The following is a 27,477-nucleotide window of genomic DNA, read 5'->3' on the forward strand; positions in this document are numbered from 1 at the left end:
GGAACCTCTTCGTTTAGTTTTCCCGTTTCCAAGGCTCTTCTTCAACAACATTGAAGTCTGCAGATTTGCCATTGGTTGCCAATGTTACCTGCAAGTAATTATCATCAACAAGCAACTTAAAGGCCAAGGCACTTGGACAAGAAAAGTAGTGAATTTTATGTGGAAGATTATGATATTTACATGAATTACATACACTGTCACTTATTATATAAGTAAAATGTATTTATTCAGAATTCACAACACTCTCAAATAGTGAGATTCCTGTTCATTTATTTATTATAATGACTAGAAAACATCAGTAGTAGAAAAATGTTCCACATTTTCTTAACCTTCACTGAGGTTTTGTTTTTTAAAAATAAATATGTCAGATTCTGCCCCTGTCTCTTGTAGATTTCTCTGAATTATGCCAAAAACAGATTTTTTTTTAATGTAGAAAATAGTGTTTTTTTCAGTGGAATTCCTTAGCAAAGTTGCATCTTTGCATGCAACAACATGAAAAATATGCAAGGCCAGAATAATCATAGATGTGTATCTATACAAACTCACCTACAATTACACCACCTTTAAAGAAATGGAAGAAAAGACATGTTGTGAAAGTATTGTTCATCATACCACTATAATAACAATGTAGTGAATGATTTTGACTACAGTCCAATTAAAAATTCACAGTAATGCTAAACTGGTCTCACATGATGTACAGCAAAACCTCACTCTTTCCTGTAAAGATATATGCAGGAATTTTTAGGTTTTAAGCATAGTAAAAGACCTATAGAGATCTACCAACTCACAGTGAACACTGGACAATGTTCTCCATTCCAGAGACCAGTATAAATGAACCCTTGTTTTAAGAAAGAATCTCCAGCCAAATGACTTTAAAAAATCAAAAATAAAAAAGGCGAAATATCAATTTAACTTTACAAAAGTGATGTAGATCTTGCAAAAGTGAGAGAATCTTTCATTTAATTCTAAATGGATGGCTTACTTTTTCCTAACTTACCTTGTAAGTTAACATCTTCAGCTTCAAATGAAAACTTAAAGACAGAGCTGAAATTCCCCATGCTGGATAAACAGGATGCATGGAAGCATTGGGACATGGAAACATGACAAAATGCACTGATTTTTGAAACAAAGTCAAGCTTTTTCTTAGATAATTGGAAAGGGAAAACATGCAAGTACAGGAATGAACAGCTTATTCAGAAATGAAAATCACACAGAGTCACGTGAAATATGATAATAAAAAAAATACAAAAATATCATGCAATAACAACCACTCTAACCCCATACAAAGGTAAACTACTTATTAATTATGTACATTGACCATGCAAAATTATAAACTACTAGTGTTATACATGGAATATATTACAGAAAGTACATAGAAAGGGCATGCTAGTAGATTAGCTTTTCCATATCCTGACCAGAGTTGCAGTAAGCTTTTCAACCCACCAGCACATTGGACAGGATGAAGAGATGGCTTTTCAAATTTAACAGCTGGCTGTTTCAAAGCCCCAGATCCTACTCTCTGTTGCCTTTGCAAGTCTAACACTTGGGAGTTGTAGACCACTTCAACATGATCCAAATGCTTTGCAAGTGCCAGCATATATTCATAGCTCATCAATTAAGTCACAGCAACACATCCTTTTGGCAGCTTGCAGACAGACTAGAGGAATGACCTGCTCAGAGTCAGTCTTGTGCTCAATCCAGTAAAGCCTGGCTCTTTTCATGAGTTTAAAAGTGCAAACTGAGACTGTGAGCAGAGAAAACCTAAAACAATTAAAAAGAATAAATATTTCTAGCTCATAAATCACCAGTCCCAAATTTGAATTAAAGGGTGAGCTTAGGATGACATACAGCACCTTTAATCCATGCTTTTGAGGCAAGCTATTGCCTCAGCTGAGGGAAATTATATGAGAAACTGAAGGAGAAAAGAAAGTGCAGCAAGTATTGATTTCATCAGCAGGCTACTACTTTTTAACTTGACTTGGATCTCTCTGCAAATCTGAGAAACTGGGAGCAGATAAAACTATCAGCATTCAGTTCCATAAACATAATCTTAAACCCAGTATTGTCTATTTAACTTAAAAACAGTTTTTAAAAAATTCCAAAAGAAGTTCTCCAAAAAGTGTGTGTGTGAACATACTCTTTATCTTTCTTTCCAGAGAGTTTGTTTTTTTCTTCAATTTTTAATCTCTTGTGTCCTTGCCTTTTTTGAGGAATATAAATTAATGGCAATTCTCAGTTTTGTGTAAGCGTGTATTCTTTTTCCATTTCAGATCTTATTTTTTAAATTTTCCAAATGGAAAAAGAGTGGGTCTGAAGAGAAAGGGGAGAGCCGTGATTAAAAAATCACTTCATTGAAACCTTGGAAAATTCAGGGAAAAATTACAGATAAGATGAATGCTGTTTGTTTTTTTCCCTGAATTCAACATTAATTTAGCCCCTAAAAATTCAGGTTTGGCCTGCATTCTCAGGAAGTAAGCATTAGGAAAAAAAAAAATCATTCTAAAGAACATTTCCAGCCAGGCCAGAGACAAATGAAAATGACAGTATAGGATTATATTTTCAAGATAAATGGTGATCTGCTAATGAACTTAGTGCAGTCATTCACAGCTAGATACTGGCTCAGTTGTGGAAACTGGAAGGTACAAGAGAATCTGTTTGGATAAATGGCTAAGGTAGCCTGATTGGCAAACCCACTGTCTCAAAGACAGTGCACAGCATCAGTCTGGACCATTAATCAGCGCAAAAAAAAAAAAAAAAAAAAACAAAAACAAAAACAAACCAAAAAAACTATGAATTGGCTTCAAAAAGACTATTAAATGAGAAGTTCCACCTTGTTTTCCTTCTTTTCTCCTCCTTTTCAAAAGCTCTTTCTGGATTTCAAACAGCTCCATCCCAGTGGTGGGTTCTTAGTGAACTTTTAACCACTAACCTCCCGAGCTGTCTTCGCATTCAACTGGTGGGGTTGCTCAAGCTCACTTCACTCTGATCAAGACATCATTATTAGTATTAATATTGCATGTTAGTTACAGCAAGGGTTACAGAGGGGAGAGAGTGTTTGCGCCTTAGTGCCTCGGGAAGGATGGCTGAGAGAAGAGAAGCAGAAGCGTGCTGTGAGTGCAGGAGCATTCTCATGCTAAAGCGCGTTCAACATGTCGACCTCTGAACAGCATATCATGAAGGCAGTCAGCAAGTGACAACACCTGCATCTGAATTGCAGCCATCCTTCATTTGGGTTGGCAATTAAGTTCTCTGTTGCCACAGAAAATTAAGTAAATGTCCATAGAAGGTGATGCCATATTCTCTGTGTCTTGGCATATTCCATAATACGCTGCATCTTGCCTTTTGATATGTAAACAAAGTACATGATTTTTTCCCATCAAATGACAAGTTTTAAGAAGAGTGCAAAAAACCATCTTTTGAACTGCTCAAACACATTCAAAATGTCTGGGGTTCATGGACCTTGTTGTCACATTGTTATTTGCAGAACGATTTGAAAAATACATGCAGGTTAAAAAATAAGATAAAATAAAGCATGCAGTGCTATATACATGTCTCAATATCCATAAATGTGAAAGGTACCTTGCACTCATCTACCATGACTGAGTTGTGAGCTGCAAAAACACATTGGTTTGAGTTGTTTTCCCTATGATTTTTCATGTCGTCATAGATTGACTGAGTCTTGGTCATTTCAATGTCTTCATGCCCTTTATGATGGGAATCAATGGTGTCAAGTTCTGCCTTGGAAAGGTGGTAGACAATGCCAGCACCAAAAGAATCCCCCACTACATTGACTGATGTTCTCATCCGGTCCCTACAAAAGAAGGAAAAGGCAGAGGCTGAATGGCATGAGAGGAAAAAAAAGCAGGGCATGGCTGCCCTGTTTATGGTACAGTTACTGCATTTGTTTCAGGAAGCTTAAGGTATCTTTTTAACAGAGAGATGGGAGCTTTCAAGGGAAATGGGAGAAGTTTGCTTTCCCAAGGGACTTGTTTGGACAGGGAGGATGTTCAAATTCCCATGTCCCAGCGGCTTATTCTCATGGAGTTTGGCAAAGAATGTATGCTAGATCACAGCCAAATTGCAGAGCTGTGCTTTACTGAGATCCCTCATGCCTGCTTCTGGAGATTTCAATATCAGGCTGCTAGGCTCACACTCCTGCCCTTTGTTTAATCTGAATTTATCAGAGCACTGAACTTAATGCAGCAAAGAAAAGGATTTTGGTTCTGATGAGTTGTTCTCATTTCTAGTTTGAATTAACAAAAGGTCTGTCCCTTCACTCTTAGTGAACAAATTATGGGGAACAAAAATGCCTGAAATATCTCCATAATGCTGAGGCTATTGAAGCTCCTCTCCTGGCACCATCTTTACAGATGGCCATCTGTTGGTGTGGCAGCATGCCCACTCACACTACGTGTGCCAGAGCTTGGCATATGAGCAACCCAAATATAGGTCATGGCCTACAAAATTATGAGCCTGTGACAGCATTTCACTAACGAGTGCCCCTTGATGTAGGAGGGTGCCAACAGAGGCTAACATGCTTCATTACAAAGAAATATGTTTGTTGGCACTTTCTGGACAGGATGTCATCAAACAGACATGCCGCCTTGTGGCTCCAGTGAAGTCACAGTTGTGGGTTTTCTCTGACTTCAGAATTCTGCCCCAAACCTGACCAAAATTCTGCAAAAATGTGAGCTGGGTCCTGCTATCTTTCCTGCTGCAGGAAAAAAAAAAATATTTACAGTCTCATTTGCGTCGTCATATCTGCACTAAACATAAAACTCCTAAAAACCTTCTGACCAAGGGTTGCAAATTAAACTGACTGAAAGCAACCGAGTCTAGCTCTGCCAAATAGGTCAGAGAAGTAATTACACTGATTAATTCTCAGAAGTATATTCAGGAAGATTCATTTACAGAAAATGGCCAGGTTGAACAGTGTGAACATTTGCCAAGTGACAAAAGCTAGCATGTAAGACCTCATTTCCCAAGACAGTGATGAATTTCAAAACAACCTTTCTAGTATTTCTAGTACTAGATTTGTGTGACATCTTTTTCTGTAGAACACTGAGAAGAAAACATCTAAATATATAATGTCTTAACTGGTAAACATTCATTATTCATGCTTATTCATGGCCATATCAAATTTTGAGCACATTTTAACATCTTTGCTCTACACATCAGTAAATCTTCCTTTCTCAGCTGTGGAATTATAGTCCCATTCAAGTTTCTCCTCTCCCTCTCAACATTATCATGCTTACATATTTACAGACTTTGTGGTGTAATATCTTTGCTGAAGCAGTTAATTTTCTTTTTTTTTTTTTTTTTTGGCTTCAGAAGAATACCCAGAAGGGGAAAACCTCTACAGTAATTCCCTCGAGAAACAAACCAGCATCCTATAGGAGGAAAACGTCCTTCCAGTTTTGCTTCACACAAATTAAATGCTTTATACAGTTCTCATCCAATGCCTATGAAGACTATTTTAATCCTGGTCAGAGTGGTAGAATAGGAAAATAAGACTTTCTGGTGTGATTTTTAATTAAAAACATTAAATACACTGAACCTGGCAATACAACTACAAAAAGAACACCTACTTAATTTTTTTGCATGGGTGGTATTAAATTTTGAAAGGACTCACTGATGCCAGAAGACAGAGGGATAGTATGGCATGCCAAAAACCCAAGGTGGAGAGAATACATAAATATAACTGAGGCAGAATTCAAGTTCTGAAAGGGTCATTTGAGGAGATGCTCCAGCCCATGCACACGTACTACTAGCTGAGAGATAAAGCAATACAAACTGCACACTGATGCACAATGTGTTACACTGTGTGATCCAAAGGAAACAAGGAAGCTCCTTCCAACAGAAACAGAAAAGTCTCAGCTGTCAGGAATCAACAGCAAAGTGCCACTGACCTCTTTTGGGGCAAAGAACACCTTTTCAAGAACAAAGTCAATTGTACTTACTTTTTTGTTAAAACCAATCAACCAATTAATTCCAGGCAAGTGGGATGATGTAAACAAAACAGATATAGGAAAGTTGCAGTCTAGACCCTGTTCATTACATCCACATTTCAACTGGGTCTGAATATTCTGAATCTAGATCTAAGCCAAGGCTTAGATCTAGATTCAGAATATTCAGACCCAGAGTGAGAACTGAAGCAATCTTTTTCTGAGTTACTGAATGAAGGTTTAAATATCGGATCAGCTGCCCAAGCTCATTTTCCCTAATTCCTCGCTCTTTGCTGCAAAATACCACTAATCTGGTACCACTGATATTTGCTAAGCTTGTCAGCTCACATCTGGAGAGTACCCAGATTGTGGCTCAAGCTAAATAAGCTCATTTTATTCCATCTGTTGGCATACAATTGCTGTCCTATTAAATGTCACTGCTGTGTTGTCCTTGGTTTTAAACTGTAAGAGAGACTGTAAGAGTTGTGAAATCCTGGGAAACTTGCCTGGTTGAAAGAGCTTACACTGGGTATGCATCCATGGGATGTAGAAAAATTGAACAACCCAACAGATACTGGAGAGGCTTGAGAAAAAATCAACATGGAAACCTTTCAGCTCCAGTTTGAAGGAGAGAGTGCCAAGTTTAAGGATTTGACATAAAGTGATCTTTGTGTTACACAATGACCAAATCATGCAAAACTGGTTTTGGTAAGACCACAATTTCAGATGGTAGTACTGTAAAATCAGCTGACATTCTGATATTTGCTTTTATAAAAAATAATGAAAAACTTATAGAGTAGAATATTTTTAAAACCTTTTTATTCTGAAATTGAAATGTTATTGAAAGGATGATCTAAGTATTTGTATATGGCTGGTTGCATTTACTCATGGGTTCCAGAAAAGTGGCTGGAATTGGGTCTTAAATTGGGTCTTCTCTTCTACATTCTGTTAGAAATACTGCTGTAACATTATTTAATGTTTGTAGGTAAAGAAAATGTGTTTTTAAGACATTTCATTTCAGATATCCTTTAGATCTGGTTTGTGTGTGCAAAAGCTTGCTCAGAAGTTGGTCTGTGTGCCTTTTCTTAATATAGCAATGTCAGCAGCATCATTTTTCATAGTTAATTAGATCATTATGGCTACCACAACACAGCCACTGGAAGATGGAAAATGAAGATATTAGCTGTTGAACATAGATTAATAAATACAGTGGCATGACACAGAACTTTTCACCTCTTCTTTTATCTCTTTTACCTCTCAGTTCTGGATCACCCTGCACTGGCACTGCTGATCAGTAGTCCATGAGAATCCAAACCCAACCATTCAGGCTGAAAGTTCTCTTGTTTTCTATTTATTTTGAAAAGACATATTATTTCTTTCAGAATTTCTATCCTTCCTATTCCTACATTCATCATGGCTACAGCTGCACAGTACAGAAGTTTTTATTTCTTAAGCAAGGTTGGATTAGCCAGTGGGGACAATGCTGCTGAAATGCAACACCCACTAGTGGGTTCAGAACTGCTGGTAAACTTACAGTTCTGAGGCTTGCCAGCATAGGCAGATCTTCTCAGTCCACAGGAATATTTCAAAAATATATATCCTTAAAAAAAACCCAAGCAAACCACAGGCCCTTTTGTCACATCCTCCTACCAGCTGCAGAAACCTACCTATTTGCCTTACTTGGAGAGTGAAGAAAAACAGATATTTAAAATACATTTTTATATATTTTTCTCGCCTTCTTCCAGCTGCAGATTCCTATACCACTTTCCTGTTTTCAATTATGACATCATAAATATAATAAACCCACTGAACATCACATCCTTCCCTATGCCTGCTGTACCTTCTCATTTCACCATTCTCCATCATGATATCCAGTTATATATAAACAATGTAAGTCAAGTTTTCCCTTTCCCTCCTCAAGTTGTAAATTCCTTTTTCTTTCTTCCCTGAAGCAGAAATCAGAGCTGCATGTTATCCTTCAAAATTCTTAGTGACAGAGAGACCATGCCAGTAGACCCAAAATACATGTCAGAGGGTTGATTTAGTTCATGAATTCTTCTCAATAAGCCAAGAGATAATGACAGAAAATTAAACTGCTATTTTATCTGCACAGGTACATTCTCAACTCCGCTATTTATTCTTGCATACTTTTAGTTGTCTATCTGGAACTGAAAGTTACCAGAAGCAGGCAGCTGAGGCTGCTAGCGTAGGAGAAAACACATAAATAGTACAGTTACATTTATGTCTCCCTTTCTGGGCACCACAGCTGGAACAACAAAAACAAGTGTCTTTACTACTTCAAAGGATGTTATGGGAGAGCTGGCTGTTGGCCAGAATAAACCAGAATATACTGTGCTGCAGCACTACAGGACAATACAAAAGTGTCTCCAGAGGCCAGTACAACTTAAGGGCTACGGAGTCTCTTTCAGCTCTGCCCAGATGACAGAAGGATATCCCAGCTGTCAAATGACAGCAAGAGAAAGGATGTGGCCTGGCATACCCTCTATCTGTACTTACAGCTTCTGGATTCAAGTGCTGAAGACCAATAGCCTCAGAAAACAATATGTGGGTTAGCTGTTTCTCGCTGGAGGACTTGTAATGGTACTGGAGGACTTTGATCACAAGTTCTTGGAAATGAAAGCCATTCTTTCTAGTCTGAATGATCTGTCAGTAAAATGAAACTAGGGAATTACCTTCTTTATTTCAGTTTTCATTCTTATTTGTCTTTGGTCTTTGTCCTGCCCTGGAACAGGCTCTTTCTAAAGGTATTTTACTTTCTTATATACAAAAAGAAACCAACTTTCCCCCCTACAAGTATAAAACATGTGATACTACAAATGCCCACATCACTCTATAACCTGCTGGCAACATCCTGATGGAACTTGCATTTTCAGCATTCATCCTTCATTTTAGAGCAGAACTATAACAAATGGAAATACAAAAGCAAAGATTAGAAAACTGCCCTTGAGTGATGGAAAGGCATCATTAGGGAGGAGATAATATAGAAGTGTGAGGTCACAAGTGTGCCAAGAAGACCCTTGGCTCACAGAAACTGACTTCAGTAGCTCTGTTACAGTTTGTAACAGCTGAGAAGCTGTTTTCAGTGTCTCCTACTTTACTGAATAGCCCATTTCCTCCTTTGGTTTATCTGTACAGGAGAGACTTATAGTTCTTTAAGACCAATGTAAAGCACTGTGGACAAACATTACTTCACTGCCTTTTCTGCACCGAGCAGCGGCATCAGCACAACTTACAAAAGCCAGTCAACAGCAACAAGCAAACTGATGTCCTGGGTAGGGAGACCCACTGCAGTCAGGATCAGCAGCATAGTGACAAGTCCTGCGCTGGGAATGCTGGCAGCTCCAACACTTGCAAGGGTGGCAGTCAAACTGCAAAAGTAAAAATCAAATGGGAGTAGAAGGAAGAGAACCCACACTTGCATACTAATGTGACCATTAGGAAGGTCATATTTTTAATGTGTTCATCCTATAAAACACAAGTACATGATAAATCAAGGTAAACTGAGGTCATATTTTTTCCTCTTGTGTTTCTCTAGAAATATTTATTAGGGGAGGCCAGATCTCTGGGGTTTGTTCCGAGAGTTAGAAGAGAGTTGTCTATAAGCGAGTTATGACATTCAAAATCTGTGTTGTGGTGCTTTCTAAACTCGACAAACTCATCCAAGGTTTTGAATCCTGAGTTTTGACCATCCCAACATGCCAAAGTTTGGTGACTACAGGTTGAATTTTCAGGGTGATTGATTTCTGTTTATTTATACTACCTTAAGACTGAATTGTGAGTTAAAAGCTGAGAGAAAACAGTTATTAAATACAGAAGAATAGGAGTCTGGTATCCAAAACTCCCAAAATACAAGCCAGTTCTCTACCAAGCCTAGATACAAATCAGCCTAGATGAAAAAGCAAAATTGATCTGATTGTTTCATAAATCCAAACCTGTGTTTGTTTTTGCCTCATATATTTTGATGAAGATCAGTACAGTGAACATCTGAGCTTCAAATGTTTGTAAAAACATAACACGGACTATAACAAATATCAACATCATTGGGCAGTCTTATAAAGAGTGGAAAATAAATTTGTCATAGAGCAAGTCAAGGGGAGAAAAACAGGGAAGAGGAGAGGGAGAGGAGGAGGGTAAATAAAAAGGAAAGCAGGTGAGAGGGACCAATTTGATTTAGGTTTATGCCTTTTTTATGCTATACATGAGGTGAAAAACTGCTAAAGGGGCTGTATACATGCTGAGAGCCCTAACACATGCCAGGTGTTAGGGAGGCAGAAAATGGAGGGACACTGTCTCTGGAGGGACTTCATCTGGCCACCAGTCAGGGCAGAGAAAAGTTCCACAACTGGGCTGCCCAGGAATAAATGCTGGGAAATGGGGCTGTGGGTGGAGCCTTAGCACCTGAAAGCACGAACTGTGCCACAGCAGGTGTCATTTCCTTTGGGCTTCCTGGGGGGACCCGGGGCTCACCCTGCCACTCGTACCCAACAAATGCGAAAGCGTGTGGGAGGGGCTCACAGCTGGTCTGGGAGTCAGAGAGGGTTAGTGACAGAAAAGGAGCTGGTAAGGGTCACCTTTGCTCCTGAAAGGAGCTTTACGAAGATGTCAGTGTGGAAACGAAGGAGAGAGAGAGATAAACAAGGGACAGGCTGCCTTGCTCCAAGGAATATTATGTGGATTTACTTTGACCAATGAATAAGTATAAACTTTGTGAAAGAGTATAAAAAGACAGCATGCTGTAAAATAAATATAGAGAAGCCTTCTTAATTACAGTGTGTTCTTCAGTTTGTTCGTCTTGACACCAACAAAAGTGCTTCCAACACAAAAGTAAGGGAGAACAGACTCTACAGGAAATACTTGTCCATTAGCCCCAGCACTCATCTGTGAGGATGTTGGCCTGATTTAGAGCTGCCAGATGCTGTCTGGCTGGGTCTGACCTAGGCTGCAGTGTGTTTGTCAGGTGTCTGGGTTAGAGTGCAGCCTGGCTCACTAAACACCCAAATAGGTCCAGCAGATGTGCAGGCAGGATGCTCTGCTCTGCTGTCAGGCTCTGCATGTGATGCCAGATCCTCAGGCACTTCCAGCCTGAACTGGTAAGGGATTCCTTGCAAGCTCTGTGAGGAAATGCTCCTGCCTGCCTTCCCGCAGCAGCGCTTACAAACTTGGAAGGGAATTAAGCTGAAACTGTTCAGAACTAAACAGAACTGGTCTTAGCTACCAAAATCACCCTTTCCCAAAGAACACAGAAAATCAGAGGAATGAAATGACCAGTATGAAGCAACTAAGTCTGGTCAAAGGCTAATTAAGTCTTTATGAGGTTATGTCTGGGTCATTTGAATATTGTCAGTATCACAAAGTGCATATTCCAGACAAAATCTAATAATCTTTCCTTCATTTGTATTGTAATCTCAAGAGATAGTTCTTGTCATATTGCTGTAGCAAAAATGCATGAAGAGGAAAAGCAGTGGTTTTGCAAATCGACCAAAGTTGCTCCCTGCTTTGTAAATGTCAGTCACAAAGCTAGATATACCAGCCTTGAATTGGTGAGATCAGGAAGAGCCAATTGCTCAGTCCCTCAGAGGAAGAGAAGATGAGTAACTCAGGTTCAAGCCTACCAAATCTCCTGGACAACAGCAGATTCTTGATTTGAATTTCCCTTGTCTCAATTTAGTTTAATATGTGGCATCTCTGAAATTACTGTTTCCAGTTTTAGGAACAAATATAGATCATGCAGGTCTAGCATCTGCCTTCATTAGAAGCAGCCCTGAAAACCTCACGCAAACTTGGCTTTACTATTTCAGGAGTCAGGGCAGGAAGTAAACAAATGGAAAGTGTGGAACTAGTATAGCTGGGCAAGAAACATAGAATTAGACATCCCTTTGAAGGAGTTTCTTTAGTGTTAAAAAGGTTTAATAAAAGAAAACTGTGTGGGTGAAAACGACAGGAAGAAGACAAACTTGGCAGCCTTCACTTGTGGTTTCCATTTTAACTATTCAAAATGTCCTGTCAAAATGTCAAAAAGACCTGCTGTCTTCATCAAGTTAAAACTCCCTTACAGTAAACAGTCTTCAATCACTCTCATCCTTTTTTAATGGGCACTTTCTTTTCTTCTTACAGATACTCAGCTTTCTTCTGGATAAGACAATTTGATATGAAAAGACTACAGTTAATATTTGCTGGGTTAGAGATAAAAGGTCTGGGAGTATCCAGACCATGCCACAGACAATCTCACCCTCAGGATGGGCTATTCTCAGTTCATTATTTTTTTCCTGTTCACCAAAGTCATAGAAAAAGTACAGGCAAATATAAACACATAGAAAGATTTTTCAGGTATAATTTTTTCTTCTAGTGTACATAAACAGATATATTCTAGAAAGTGAATGGCCTGTTCATGAGTTGTAGCATACCCCAAAACTAAAATAAAAAAGCATTTCATTGGACAGAGAATGCCTTATATTACAATTGACATTGTTTTGTGTGCTGGTTTTGGCTGGAGTAGAGTTCATTTCCTTCACAGTGGCTGGTATGGGGCAGTGTTTTAGATTTGTGCTGAACACAGGGTTGATAATACAGAGATGTTTTGTTATTGCTGAGCAGGGCTCACACAGAGCCGAGGCCTTTTTGGCTTCTTGTACAGCCACAGTGGTGAGGGAGCTGGGGGTGCAGGGGAGGAGACACAGCTGGGACAGGTGACCCCAACTGCCCAAAGGGATATTCCACACCACACGTGTGTGGAATCATCAGTGCATAAAGTGGGAGGAAGAAGAAGAAAAGGGGAGTTTGGAGTGATGTCCTTTGTCTTCCCAAGTGACTGTCAGCTGTGGTGGGGCCCTGCTCTCCTGGAGGTGGCTGAGCACCTGCCCGCCCGTGGGAGGTAGTGGATTTACTGCTTGGTTTTCTTTGCTTGTGGGCACTGCTTCTGCTTTCCCTATTGAACTATTGCTATCTCAACCCATGAGTTTTCTTTTACCCTTGTGATTCTGTCCCCTGTCCCGCTGGTGAGGGAGTGAGCAAGTGACTGTGTGGGGTTTGGTGTCTGCCCAGGGTTAAACCATGACAATTAGCTGCAGAAGTGTAAAACACCACCAGCGTGCACTATGGCTGCAAATGATAGAAAACACATCACCCAAGAACCAGGACCCATATATAAAACATTCATTTGTATATCATTAGTAGAAATCCATGGATTTCATACTGAATCCAAGTGAGACAACTCAGCTACTAAGACATCTAACCCAAAGCATTCACATTTTACAGTCTGTAGAAACAAAGGACTCTTTTGAACTGACCTCACAGTAACTATCTGGCCTCCATCCAGGTCAATTCCATTCATCTGTGCTATGAAGATGGCAGCCACGGCTTCATAAAGGGCAGTTCCATCCATGTTAATAGTTGCTCCAACAGGAAGAACAAACCTTGTCACACGCTTATCAATGCCAAGATTTTCTTCAAGACACCGGAATGTGACGGGTAATGTTCCAGCACTAGGGAGAGAAAGCAAAAAACACAAAGAAGTCATAATTAAAATCAATATAACACATACACATAAGGGAGCAAAATCAGAAATTTTAATACCATTGGTTACATTTTCTACTTCCACTTTCTGCTGTGATTTAAGTCTTTTTTGGACAATTTTTAAATTAAGCCTACATTTAGCTGGAAGTGGGACTGAGGCCAAGACATGAATGTGGCTTGATGTAGGATGAGAGCTTGAGAGTTCCTGGATGAATTTTTCAGATTCATTGCTGAGGTCCTGCACCACAGCATTGCACGTGATGCAACAGACCCAGAGTCTGCTGCAAGAGCCTGTCAAACTGCCTCCCTCCCTGGGGGAAGTACCTGGCCATTCCCACCTGGCCTGAACATACAGTAATCCATTGGATTCTGTGTTTGTTGGGGGACCCTCACCACCAAGAAGATCTGATGGACAGCATCAACAGGATGCTGGTGGGATCCACAGAGTGGAGATATGTCACTCTCTTTCTGTTTCTCTCTCTTCCTTCCCTTCTTCTCTCTCTCTCATATTTACTATTAAATAAAATCCATACTATTGACTTTGGCATATAGTCTCGTTTGCACCTTCATGCAGGCAGAGGCATTTCTAATAATTTTAAGAACCAGACAGTAACACTGATATACAGACCTCTGAGTGTAAGGACAAATTTTAAATTTCTTTGATTGTGAATTCACTCTAAATGGAGAATTTGGTATGGTGTTAAGGACTGAAAAAGCCAGGCAAAATTGTTCCCAGACACTGGAGGACAGGAAGAAAGGATGTGAAACACAGTAGGAGGATAGTAAAAGATGCAAAAGATGGGTGGAAGAGAACAGCTCTTTGCACAGATACACAGTGCCTTGCTTTTGTGGGAATGTTTCAGGTCATTACATTCACTTGCTCAAAAAAATCCACCTCCATCCAAAAATACTGCTGAAGTGGAAACTCAAACACTTCAATGAACAAAAGCCTCAGGTAAATTGTCATTTATGAAAACTCTTGGCCAGACCAGATCTCCTATAATCTAACACTGTTTATCACAGAGCACAGAATTACTGAGGTTGGAGTGCATTTGTGGAAGTCACCCATCTCGACCACCTTGCTCAAGGCATGGGCAGCTAGGGCAGGTTTCCCACATTTCCCAGGACTGTGCCCAGACAGGTTCAGTGAATCTCCAGGGATGGAGACTCCACAACTCCTGTGGGTAGCCTGTGCCAGCATTCATGCACTGTCACAGTAAATCCCAGCAAAAAGAGTTTCCTTGTGTTCAGATGGTACTTCCTGTGCTTCACTTTGTCCCACTCCCTCTCTTCCAGTCACTGGGCACCACTGAAAATGGGCACCACTTCATCTTCTTGGCATGTCCCATCAGATGTTTATGCACATCAGTGAGGTCCCCCAGAGACTCTTGTTCATCAAGGGAGAAGCTGTTCAGCAGAGTGGTTTGGGTTGACCCAAAGAGACAGCTGAATTACAGTTCTTTCAAGGCATTCTTCAGATCAAGAATGCTCAGTTTTCTAGTGGTCCATTTTGAACTAGGGTTTTTTGTTTTCATCTTTTTAATTAAAATGGAAGATTAAATTTTCTTCAGAAACAAAACACTGATTGAAGGCAAACACTTCTAAATATGGTATTTAACTGAAAAACATTTTCAAGTCAAGATCTACTGACTGCCCCAAGGCAAGACAGCAGTTTTTGATTTTTAAAAAATTATTACTGAGAGCCGTTACTTACATGCTTTTCTGAGTCTGTTCTGTGCATTGACAAGTCTAAAATGCTCATCTTTTCACTGAAGTCCAATTATTTTGCCAAAATTGATTAAAATACAAATGGAGAGGGGTTTGTTTCCTTTCTTTTCTGTAACCTAGAAATGTTTGTTTTTTCTTTCCTGAATGCAGTGAGACTGGTATTAACATGCTCTCAAAATAAATAGAATTATCACTTTTCCTAGTTGAGGAAACAAGTACAGAATTAACACAATTTGCACAAGTGATTAGGCAAATGGCAGAAAAGAAAACAAAAGAAGAAAGGAAAGAAAACAAAAACGTAGGTCTCCCAGATGTCTGCAGGTCTCTGCAGAGATACAGCCTCTCTAGAGAATCCTGAAGTCAAGTGGTATTTTGATTTATTTAAACATGGCTGTATTAAAAATAGTTTTCATTGAATGGCATAAAATGATTTTGCAATGAAGGTCAGAACAAGAGATGAACCATGTCTAAACAACACGTAATAATCTGCTAAAAAATAAAGCACCGTGGTATTTCTCAGGTGTACCTGGAAGCTGTGCCTAGTGCTGTGATCCATGCCTGGAAAATCCCAGCAAGGAATGAAAATGGGCTTTTCCTTGTTATCACAAAGTAGAGCAGAGGCAGGAAGATTCCTCCATGGATGACAAGACCCACAATCACAGTGACCATGTACATGCCAAGTTGTCTAGCAACTACTTCTAGGTCCTTGATTGCAATGATTTTTCCACAGATGAGGCAAGCAATACCCAACGGGGAATACCTGGAGAAAGAAAACAAGCATAGACAGAACTTCTCGTGGCAGCGCAGTCACAGAAACTGTGCTGAACAAAACACACACTGGAGAAGAGTAGGGAGCTCTCGGGCTCAACAGCGAGGTGCATGTCAAGAACTGATGGAAATTCAAGGGATAGTTGTCACACCTTTTTTAAAAATAATGGCCATCTCAGCAAATTCCCCATCTACTTCATTTTCCATCCTATCAAATGTAATATGCCTTTCCTGAATAGTTCTCAATCCTAAAATAGCATTGTACAAGAATATGATAATGTTACACAGGCTTGGATCATTATAAAGAATGGTGCAGATTTGTTCTTAAAAAGTAATATTTACAACCCATTGTTTATGTGGTTTTAGGAGGTTGCATTATTTTATTCAGTTAAACTATTTGTTGAAACTAACTGCTTATATCTTGAAGGCTGAAAATGTTTCCACTATGTTCTTTCAATAATTCAGACAAATTCTTTTTAATTTATGGGTTCTTCATTAATTATGTACTTTTGTTACTTAGGGTAGGGGTTTTGTCTCCTCAATCATTAGAACAATGCAAAGGAAAATGATTTTCAGAGTAAAAGTGCTTCCTGGTTTTTGTTAGAATAACTCATGATTTCTCAAGCAATGTGCCCAAGGCCTGGAAGCCTTCAATCACTTGAAATGCAAGGCCAGCTGTTATACCAGTTATCATAAAATGCCACTGTTTCAATGAACTTGACAAAACGCAGTTCTTACAGAGAATTACATGTTGTCAGAGCCAGATGTCTGTTTTGTTTTATGCCTGTGTAGCAATGCCATGCTCCTGACAGTCTCTAGGTGCCATGGGAGTTGCAGATGTCTGTGCTGAGCAATCATAAACCAAGCAGAATGTAACTCTGCATAAGGAAGTGGTTTTTTCTTTATAAACACACACTAAAACCCCCTTGCTTCTGGCCTCAACAAATCTTTAAAAATTCTAAACAGAGATGAACAAAAGGAATTCCCAACACCAATTTCCTCCTTTCATGAGAAGAGAAATAAAAATCACATCAATAAAAATAAATATTTACAGTGAATTTCTTGAAACTTAAAAGATTTCCTGCTGTTGCAACACTGATTACTAGAGAATGTTTATATTGTAGGCAGGGTATTATGCCTTGGGTCTACCAAATGGTGCTAAGCAAGAGTAAATTCTAGCTCCTGGAGGGTTATGGGGGTATAGCAACCATCAAGTGGAGATTGAGTAAATATTGAAAGCTTTGTGAATGAAAACAGCTTTGGTTTTATGCAGCAAGATCATCTACAGAAAAGCAGAAGCGTATCAGGAACACAAGGTCATGGCTTCCAGTTCTTTCTGATATTCTGCACATTCCCACACTGTTGTTACTGTCTGCATCACTCTCTGCCCTAACAGTGTCCCTCTGAATCGCTGATGGTGCTGACAGCTCGTGCTTCAGGCACCCTGCTCCCCTTCCCACACACTGTCCAGAGAGCTCTAGAGAAGAGGACAGCCTTGGAACTCAAGGAATCACTCCCAGGGACACCAGGGAATCCCAGGCAGCAATGAGCGACGATGTGTGTGTTATGTTGGAGTGGCTATTCCTACTCTCAAAGATCTAGGAAACACATTAGTTCAATGCCAAGCACAGCAATGCATTTTTATGTTCTGGAAAACTGGCTTTATGTGAGATGGCCATGCTTGGCATACAAATAGCTCTGGGGAAGCACTCAGAAGAAACATAAAAAAAAAAAAAAAAAAAAAAAAGAGTCAGAGGTAGCCACCTCTCATAAGTGTAAACAAGGGCTCAGACTTGTGTAAAGTTACTTCCTTAAAGGCAAGTCAGGCCCCATTATTACAAACAGGTATACTTCAAAAACAGGGCAGATATCTTCCAGTGACCTCATTGCAGCAAGACTGTAAGATATTCTGCAGAAACTATGAGTAAAAGGATTACACATCACTGAAAAGTACTGGAATTTTATTTCATGCTAAAGTATTTTCACTAAAGAAGAATGAATAATGTGTGTCTACAGGCTTTTTTGTAATTATACCTCCTAGGTAATATCCTGGGATTATGCTAACCTCCCAGGAAGATTGGGATACTCTTGTGTGGGCCGTTCTTGATTGCTTAGGTGTTCTCCTCTATAATGAACTTCCATAATCAATGTGGCATTTGGAGGCCTTTGCTGGTACATGCATGTGTTGTATTTCAGCACACAAAGAACAGAATCTCTTCAGAAGTGTTTCAAGTTGGATCCTAAATAATCCTCACCAAATGGAAATAATGCTGATGTGGTTCTAATATCACTTCCAAGGCTTTAGAAAGTCAACTATTCAATTACACTGTTTACTAACAAACTGGCATCACTATAGCAAGGTTTTATAAGGGCTTTTTAAAAATTACTTTTTTGTTCTGTGGGTTAGAACTACAAACTTACCACATGATCATGGTTACTAACTTCATTACAATCTCATTCAGGATGTTGAAGAAATCCACCATCATCTTGGCCTGTTCTCCCATTTTCCCCATAGCAATGCCAAAAGCAATAAAGAATCCTATCAAACCTGTTGGGAAAAATTGCAAGACAAAAAAGAAGGCTCTTAGGAAGTTTTCGCACTTAGTCAATGTCTTGATGCTACCTGCAAATCCAGATTTCACAGAAGCATAGAATCACAGTTTAGGTAAACTTGGAAGGGAGCACAGTGGGTCATCTGGTCCAACCTCCCTGCTCAAGCAGGACCATCCTAGAGCATATGGCACAGGATTTCAGAACTATAGGGTATTACACATGTCTTGGGACTTTTTAATATGTACTCATGCTCAATTACCATAATCAAATCCAGAAAATCTATGATTCTTCAATGTTTTACTAAATTCCAATTTCACAACCGAATTACAGTTTTCTTGTGCTGTTATCATGTATTGATCTGATCATCAAAAAGTACATATACAGTAATCTTCTCAATGCCATTCAGCTACTAGAAACCTCATGAGCCCTGACAAATGGAAAAGGTAACACAGTCTTGCACTCTAACTCTGTTGTTAAAAGAGTTGCTAGAAACCGTGAGGTATTTTCTCAGGCTTTACAAAAGTGCCTTGACAGACCAATCAGTCCTGGAGTGTGGGGAAAGGAAAAGTAGCCCTAGATCTTCTGTAGGGAAGGAGAATTCCTGTTAAATGAAGAAGGTAGATGTGGGAGGAGAAGGTGGGTATTGCACTTAACCACAGAACTCCCAAAAAGCAGCTTAGCCTCACTGAAAAGGCTATCAGTTGATAAAAAATTGCGGCATTCAAAATGCGTAACATTTGGCTCCTAAATGTAGATTTATCTGGAGTATTGGACTATCAGTGTGAAAAAACAATGGATGCATCTGTCATGGATTACTTTGGAGCTGTTTCTTCAATGCTAACCTTTTATATCCAGAAATTTTCAGAGTCCAGAGTTGAATTATTAACTGATACTGACAGATGGTTTGAATCTTCAGCCATTCTTTGAGGCTAAATTTTCAGTCATGATATGAGTTCAGTATTTAACAAATGTGTAAACTAATCTGGGAAATTCCTATGGAAAAAACCTACTGGGACACAAAAACATTCAAGATAAGGGAATGTGAGCTGCCAACACCCTGGGAAAAGACAGGCTGTCCCATAGCCTCACACTGGGTTTAGCAACCAGATTTTTTTCTTCTTTTTTTTAAACCAGTTTCCTGTATACAAAGTCATTCTTTAGAACCAAGCTGTCTTTGTTGAGTCAGTTGAATAGGGAAGTGAAGCATATGTTTGTGTGCTGCAGAGCATAGAGAAATGATGAAAAGCTTTTCAAAGACCAAGTTACTTCCTGGAATTCAGAATCTGCATTAGAAAATGTTAATAGGTAGTTTTGTTCATTAATTCCAAATGAGCTGTTATGTTAGTCATGGGAGTCAGATTGGTTCTTATATGCAGGAATTTGCCTGGCTTGTACAGATTATCCAAACTGGATGGCAATTCCCATAACATTTTCATTTCTTCATTCAAAATCAAACCCACAACAAACCAATGTAAAAAGCTCAAGAACATTTGAGAGTCACTGGTCAAAGCGCCACAGCAAATTCTCCAGCTAAACTGTCTATTTCTTTTCTGTACGAATTGTATTCAGCCTTCTAGATCTTTTCTTATCCACGACAGAGCCTACTCAAAACAAGCCCAGCATTAAATGTAATGCATCTCTTACTCAGAACAGCTGTTTCATTTTAATGCATAAGCAGAATTCCAGGAGAGAAAAAAAGAGGTGAGGGCAAACAACATTGGCAACGAGCTGCTGCCTCATGCCTGGTGCAAAATGCCAACTTGCAGCTCTGAAAGTGGCTCCTCCGCCCACAGATGCTGAGTGGAACGAGAGCCATGAAAGCTGTATCTCAGGATACAGGGCTCTTGTAGAGCAGGCTGCTTCACAGAAAAACGAGACCAGCTTAGAGATGCTATCATCTCTCCTGTATCTAAGCAAAGCAGCCAACCAACTCTCCAACACCTCAGGAAGGCCTGCAGACAGCACTGTGTCAGCAAGAGCTGTTCAGCAGCTGTAAGAGGCCATTTTCCCTTCAAAGATTATGGCCTAGTGTTGAGAGAAAGCAGGGGATTAGGTACCCCAACATACTGTCCCACTTTGTGGACACCTGTAGACAGAGAGGTGTCAGCCTTAGCCTTGGTGCTGTCACAGAGCATCTTCAAGTGTAGGTGGGAGGCTACAAATTGAGAGCTAATCTGTGACTTCACCCACATACAGAAAGGAAGGAGTTGAAGGAGGAGCACTCCTCTCTCAGATGAAAAAATAGGGACTCTAGACGCAGAAGAAAAAATAGAAGTGGTGTGGAAGCTGTTTGTTTCTCGTGTGCCCCCATCCCAGACTGAACAGTTGCTTCAGGAAAAGGTGAGAGATAGGCAAAGTTTTCCTACCACCTCCACTTGCTGGCTTGTCCAGACAAGATGGCATGATGGCAATTGCAGCTGGTAAAGGTCAGCAGCCAAGATGAAAGAACGAGGGAGTTGTGACTCAGAAATGTGTCAAGCCTTTCTGGAATTTTTCTTGGGTGGTGCGGTTCACACTCCACCTCTCACTTCAGGCTCTGCCTCAAGCCAAATTAGTTCAGCACACCCAAGACACCTACTGGAAACAACTTGGATCCATCAGGGCGTGTGTGAAGCACTGGCTCTTGAAGCTCTCCCCCATACTGTTTTGCCAATATGCATTACCCTAGGTCAGCTGCTTCTAGGATGAAAGGATATTTTGGGTAGCTCCTACATGCTTTGCCACTGTACTCCTCCAATTCATAACCACAAAGCTGCCAATCCAGAACAATTCACTTGCTGATTTCTGTGATATCTCAGAGATCAACAGACAGCCAGTAGGTGATAACACTTGATGATATTCTGGAGAGACTAAATGTGCACATAAGACCAGATCAGACAACACTGACTACCTAGCCACAGCAAAAAGCTGTGACATACATATCATGTACATTTTTGACAGACAGAAAATTTTCTTACCCAGGACATTCATGCCATCCTTAAATTCAAGTCCCTTCTTAATGACCATTTGGGCTTCAGGTGGTGCTGTCTCATTCACCATAGCAATAGCAGAATCAGTGACATTAGGCGGCTCCTCAACAGGTAGTGGCACCAGCACTCTCTTGGTGACAGTTTGGATCTGAAGGCAATAAAAAGGGAGGATGAGAATGGAAATAGACTGAATGCACCCATATGGTAGACAAGGAATTAATAATAAAAAGTCTTCACTGGAAATTACAGGGAATTTTAAAGGATTATTTTAAAGGATTATTTTATTTTATATTATATTTTAAAGGATTAGATATGCATTCCACAATCTCTTAACCCTTCTTCCAGAACTAAGTTTATTTTTCAACAGTTTCAACTGCTACAAAGTACTGGGGGTCTTCCTCATGACTCTAGTGTGAAAAGTATGGTAAATGCATGTTTTTTATCACTACAATGAAACATTTTACAGATAGTCCCTTTGGCCAGACAGTTCACAAAGGGTGCTTCCCAGACTGTGTGTCACAGGCTGATACCATTTGTTTAGCACCAAAAGCCAAGTGCCTCTAAGATCAGTTATGGCAGCAGCTCTGCAGTAAGGCTTGTTATTCAGATAGTCTGTCCATCTCAAGTCATCCCAGTTTAATGGTTAACTTGAATCAAAAATTCAGGAGATTTCCACCATTTACAGCTTTTGAACTCTTGACTGCAAGAACTCAAAATGGAACATACACAGTCCCCTGAGCTCTCTAATTAAAAGATGGTGGGGGATAGATAACAGAAAAATTACCAATGCTGCCAGATATAAATCTGAACACCTAAAAAAAAAAAAAGGAGTCATCAGCTTCTGAATGCATTTGGACCCTCTCCTGGCACACGAAAGTCAGAGTAAAGGAAAAGCTGGGAAGGAGTTGTAGGAGGAGAAGTGAGCTTGAGGTTACAGCTAGGAAAAAAGGGAGGAGGGAGTGGAAAAAGAGATATCTGTGATTTGCTGCTTTTAGAAGGGATGTTTTTCTCCCACTTCACACCTTGATCCTTTTTCCGCCTCTTCATGGTCCTGGGACAGGCAAAATGGTTTGGAAGCTATGACTGGCTTGCCATGTTTTCCCACCTGCTCCCTACTCCCCTTGCTCCTAGAAACACTCAGCAAGATAACAGAAACTGTGCATTAGCTTTTCAAAAAACATTTGCACCTCTTTCTTGTTGACATGGACATCGTAGTACTACGGATGATGATCCAGATTTGATCCATATGGTTTAAACCTTATGGTTTTAAAATACCTTACATTTCTCCTTCTGAAACCTGCTGCCTAAATCTGGAGAGGGGAATATAGACAGAAAACCTACATAGCTTTGCATGAGGAATTCTTCAGTTGTCCTGAAACCACCTAACATTCTTGCAGGTCTACTTTTTTTCAGAGTTAAATTTTATCTGAGGGATTTTGTCAACAGAGTACTTTTTTATGTGAGGTATTCAGAATATAAGAACTGAGTAATAGAAATTAAAGTTAAAATATTAGACTCTTCACACTCATAAATTCCACTAGAGTCACTTAAGTTAAAGGTCCTCAGCAGTCCTTTGCACAAGGCCACAGTCTCTAAAAATGCTGAATCTGACATCAAGCTTAGATTCTGACCACATCTGAGATTTAAAAAACCATTTAAATGTCATAGTCATATTCACAGATGGTCCCATGGTTTTTCTGCTGGAATAGCAATTTTCATTATAAATTTAAACTTTCTTGTGGACCATACGAAAATTCAGGAGAGATTCAAATTTCTTGATAGCCACAGTCCAGTTTGCAAATGAACAGTTCCAAAGCTGCACATGAACCTTCATTGGCTTTTGCCTGGTTGCAATGGAAGGCAAAAAAACCTCCCCCCATGCTGTTCAGCACCATTGCTGTGCACCCTTCAGAACCACTCTTTGCAGGATTTCTACAAAATATTTATTCCACCTAAGGTTACCCAGAAACTCTGAGTGTCTATGGAGATAAACTGTATGAATGTAGGAAAGAAAATATATGCTGACACCATTAAAGCAGTTTATTTTCCTCTTAAAGTGAGAGAAAAGTAAAGCCTAACACCTTACAGAGGAGTTAAGGGCTAACAGAAGAAAAAGTTCCATCTAATCACACTTTACAAATGAAATGTGGCATTGTGACAGAGGTTTTCACTAGAAATTAGTCTGGAATCTGCTAAAATCAAACACTGAAAAGCCAAAAAGCTCTCTCTTTTTTTTTTTTTTAATTTTCTAAAATAAAACACTAAAAAACCAAAAAACTTTTTTTTTTTTTTTTTTTTTTTTTTTTAATTACATTTAAAAATAATTGGTGAAATTAGTGATCCATAACTAGTGAAATAACCTGAACATTGGTATTACACACACTGAAAAAATAATACTAACATTTAAAAAAACCTGACACGGGTAGCTTAATTCTTCTTTTTTCTGCTCTTTTTGCCCCTTTGTCAAGATATTTGACCGCTTTCAACTGACAAGAAACTGAATTTTCCTCTCTTCCACAGTTCAAATGAGGGAGAGCAAGCAAAAACCATAAGCACCCTGCTTTCCCCCACTCAATTTTACAAAAGTACATTTCACATTACATGTGATGTTTAGCCACCAACAGTTTGACCACATGACTGACATTCCCATGATGATTTGGAAATATTGAGAATGTTCTTTCTCTAAATCCCCAAGGATTATATGTTTTTATGTGGAAGCCCATGTAAGAAGTGAAGCAATCCAAACCCTTTTGGCAGTTTAGGGCACACTCCATTCTTCCACTCTTCTGGCCCCTTCTCCCTTCCCTTCCTTCTCGTTACTTTTTTCTTTGGCTCTAACCACAGCACCAGCTATCACGCCATTTCACACAGGAACACTTAAGAACAGGTTTGGCAACAAATCTTGTTACATCAAAAAAACCCAAAACCAACCCAACCGCCAAAAAACCCTGTCTGCATTAGTTTCAAACAATTCAGTTGGAGGTAAAAGCAGCTTATGTACAAGAAATATGCTTAAGCATATTTTACCTCTTAAAGTCAAGGTGTTTTGATTAAGCACTGGTGAAAAGCTTTCAGACAAAATTAACTCCCTACAGGGCAAGCAACACATTGTGCAAGCATCCTTCCTTCCCAGCATGCTCCAAAGCTGGTGAGATGGAGCCACCTGTAGGTGCATCAGCCCTTTGGATCTACTATCCCCACCTCATCTGGACTCTAACACAGCAACAGAGGTTATGAGAGGTTGGGTTTTGGGGTACATTTTTGGCAATGAGCTGGAATGATGTTCATCCATATATTCCAAACAGAGCGTTGCAGAACCATCACCTCTGTAATTAACGGCCAAGTTAAAATTCAACCTGGGTGAAAGACCAATCCAGCATTCATGACCATAGATACTGTATGAAAAGCATGGAGAAAATTAAAGATTACTTAATAACAAAATTAAAATAAACTTCATTAAAAACACCCCCATGAATTTAAATAATAACTACAACATAAACCAAGGCACCTATAAATAATGTTGTTTCATTTACCTGCTCAAGACTTTAGACCTGTATTCCTCTTTACATCATCATTTCTCTGATTAACCTAAACAACGACATTAACTCTACAGACAACCCTGACAAGATGTAAAGAATATTACCAAGGAGTAGAAAGACTTACCTGCTGAAAGCATGCTTGAACCAGATTTTCAGGGAACAAATTTCGGATCAAATCCAAGAAGGCATCCAGACTAGATACTTCATCATTCTTCTTCCCTTGCCCAAGCTGTTTCTTGAGTTTTGGATTCCCTGGATGGATGGCTAAAACCAGAATCACACCCAGCACAGCAGCAATAATAGTGGTGGACATATAGTAGACCATGGCTCTTGTCCCCAGGCGGCCACTTGCTTTAGCATCTAATCCAGACAGTCCTGCATGTGTTTAAAATACAAGCAAATATACTGACACTCAGTATCCAATCAAATAATTGTAAAATAAAATCCTTTGTAATTTTCAACGTTTAATGACTACTTATGGGTGCCTACTTTCATCCCTGTGATATTCTCACCATGAGACAGATTACTGATGCTTCTCCCTCTAGTTCTTATGTGTGCCATGTCTACTGCTAATAATTTGAAGAGAAGCATTTAAAACTCCACCTAATTGCAGAGGAAACATGGAAAAATAGAGAAGATCTCTACCATCTTTTGCCCTTGACTTTTACAAACTGGTCACGGTCTGGCTGACCCCACACCTTCAAGAAGGCTAGGCTCACTAGTGTCAGGCCATTTTATTTGCAAGGTCCAATCCAGAAATTAGATAAAAAAGCATATAAAGAAATTTCTGATAGTAGCATGTGTGCATGTGCTTGGAAATAAATTTGGAGCATATACATACTAAAGCCAACCAAGCTATCCAGAAATTTACTCTGAAATACTCACTGCAACTGCAAAATGCTGACAGGATCACACCATTATTCTTCCTACATCACAAAAAGCAAACCAGGTGATGCCTGTAGAAAGCATCTTAAAGTACTTATGGCTAATGGATCTTACCTGTGATTAAACTGGAGATAATTAAAGGGAGGATCAGCATTTTTAGCATCCGCATAAGTATATCTCCTGGGAAGGCTATTAACATGATGATGTCAGGGTCAATAGGTGTTGCTAGGCGAAGAAGACCCCCACACACTGCACCCAGGATGACACCTGGAGGAAGAACAAACAAAGGAGCAGGTGGGTATTGGAAGGAACTGCCTGATGTGGAGTAATGCACATATCTTTGAAGAAAACTTGATTCTTACGGCTCATGTCTTATTCCTTTCTTTGATGCTCTACATCTTTCTCCTTGTGCTGATGTTCTCAAAACACAAACAAACCCCTCATCATTTATGTGGATAAAGTGATGAAACTTAAACCTTCGGCACAGGATAGAGGCTGTTAAAGCATGGATTAGGGGGAAAAACTGCTATGTCTACTGTCATAACATGATCTTTGTGAACAGGTATTTTGTGTTTACATCCATTATGCCTTTTTTTCCTGATCCCAAGCCCAACTGTAATAAAACAAGATAGCAAGGCTTGTGTTATGATTTGCAGCAACTATGACTATGAAGTATCTCTGATACAATGAAAAATATATATGTATTTAAAACTTTTTTTCTTGGACAGCATTGGGTACACCTTTGAAAGGTGATTCAAGGCAAACGCTTCAGCAGCATGGGGTTTTGCAGGCTGAAAATACGGGGATGAAATTTGCAGCTCAAGACCAGTTGCAGCTGTTTTTTCAAACAATAACAAGAGTATGTCTACAAATATACTGCATATAGCTGTTGGGCTTTCAGTGAAAAAGAAACAGGCAAAGAGCCAGTGAACCACAATAAAATGTCAAACTGTTCCGTATATGGAAGCTGCTAAAGCCAGAGGCAATATTCAGGATGAGATCATGGAGCGCTGGCTTACAGCTACAGAAAGGGAAGACAAACCTTAAAACCAGTGAAGTGTAAACTGGGAGATAAAAAGAAAATTTTGAAGAGTTTTTGTCTTTTGTTTTTCTTTCTCTAAATCACTGATAGAAAAAAAGTTTAGCGCATTCAGTTCTACTGGATGACACTGACCTGACTGGCCCTGAGGCTTAAATCATACTTCTTTCCAAATCAGACACCTCAGTGGTGTGGATTTATTTGCTCTGTGCTGTGTCAGGAATACCCTGCTCACCTAAACTACACAAGCAGTGCCCATAGGCATCCTATTTACTCTCTGGCTGTTCAGCTGGAACATCTAAAGGCCACAGACAGGGGCTGTGGTACCACAGGAACAAATGCAGGTACACACAGAGTGTCCAGAGCAGCACATGTAGCTTACCAAACACAGTAAGAGTCAGGAGCAGATTCCTGTGGAGGGACTGGCAGAACTGCACACATATGTTCCTGGATCTGTGCTCCACTGGATTTAAATGACTTTCATGCATCCGGACTTCTACTTGCTTAGGCATATTGTT

The 27,477-nt window shown here is 39.6% G+C and overlaps 1 protein-coding gene across 2 annotated transcripts; it reads right to left on the reverse strand.

The window, feature by feature from the left end:
- Positions 1-13: 13 nt before the first annotated feature.
- On the reverse strand, positions 14-27,477 carry SLC1A2 (solute carrier family 1 member 2). 2 transcript variants are annotated; one of them, XM_041481178.1, is made up of 10 exons: positions 27,342-27,477; positions 26,035-26,187; positions 25,160-25,410; positions 21,485-21,644; positions 18,396-18,522; positions 15,733-15,966; positions 13,253-13,447; positions 9,200-9,334; positions 3,580-3,811; positions 14-88 (listed from the first exon to the last, which is right to left on the reverse strand). In XM_041481178.1, exons 1-10 carry the CDS (start codon positions 27,469-27,471, stop codon positions 14-16), a joined length of 1,692 nt encoding a protein of 563 aa, XP_041337112.1. In that variant the 5' UTR covers positions 27,472-27,477. The 2 variants fall into 2 exon arrangements, with proteins under 2 accessions (XP_041337112.1, XP_041337111.1); XM_041481177.1 differs by lacking the exon at positions 14-88 and having other exon boundaries at positions 2,776-3,811; positions 27,342-27,475.

This window comes from Pyrgilauda ruficollis, unplaced genomic scaffold (assembly GCF_017590135.1).
Source record: "Pyrgilauda ruficollis isolate IOZ18807 unplaced genomic scaffold, ASM1759013v1 scaffold55, whole genome shotgun sequence".
Lineage (NCBI taxonomy): Eukaryota > Metazoa > Chordata > Aves > Passeriformes > Passeridae > Pyrgilauda > Pyrgilauda ruficollis.

What these genes read in the sequence shown, in the direction of transcription:
- SLC1A2 (XM_041481178.1), bottom strand. Translation starts at nt 27,471, where the DNA reads ATGCCTAAGCAAGTAGAAGTCCGGATGCATGAAAGTCATTTAAATCCA. An exon ending in TTCAAGCATGCTTTCAGCAG is followed by an intron (nt 21,645 to 25,159) that starts GTAAGTCTTTCT and finishes TATTGCCTTCAG; the next exon opens with ATCCAAACTGTCACCAAGAG. An exon ending in GGCCAGATAGTTACTGTGAG is followed by an intron (nt 9,335 to 13,252) that starts GTCAGTTCAAAA and finishes TTACTTTTGCAG; the next exon opens with TTTGACTGCCACCCTTGCAA.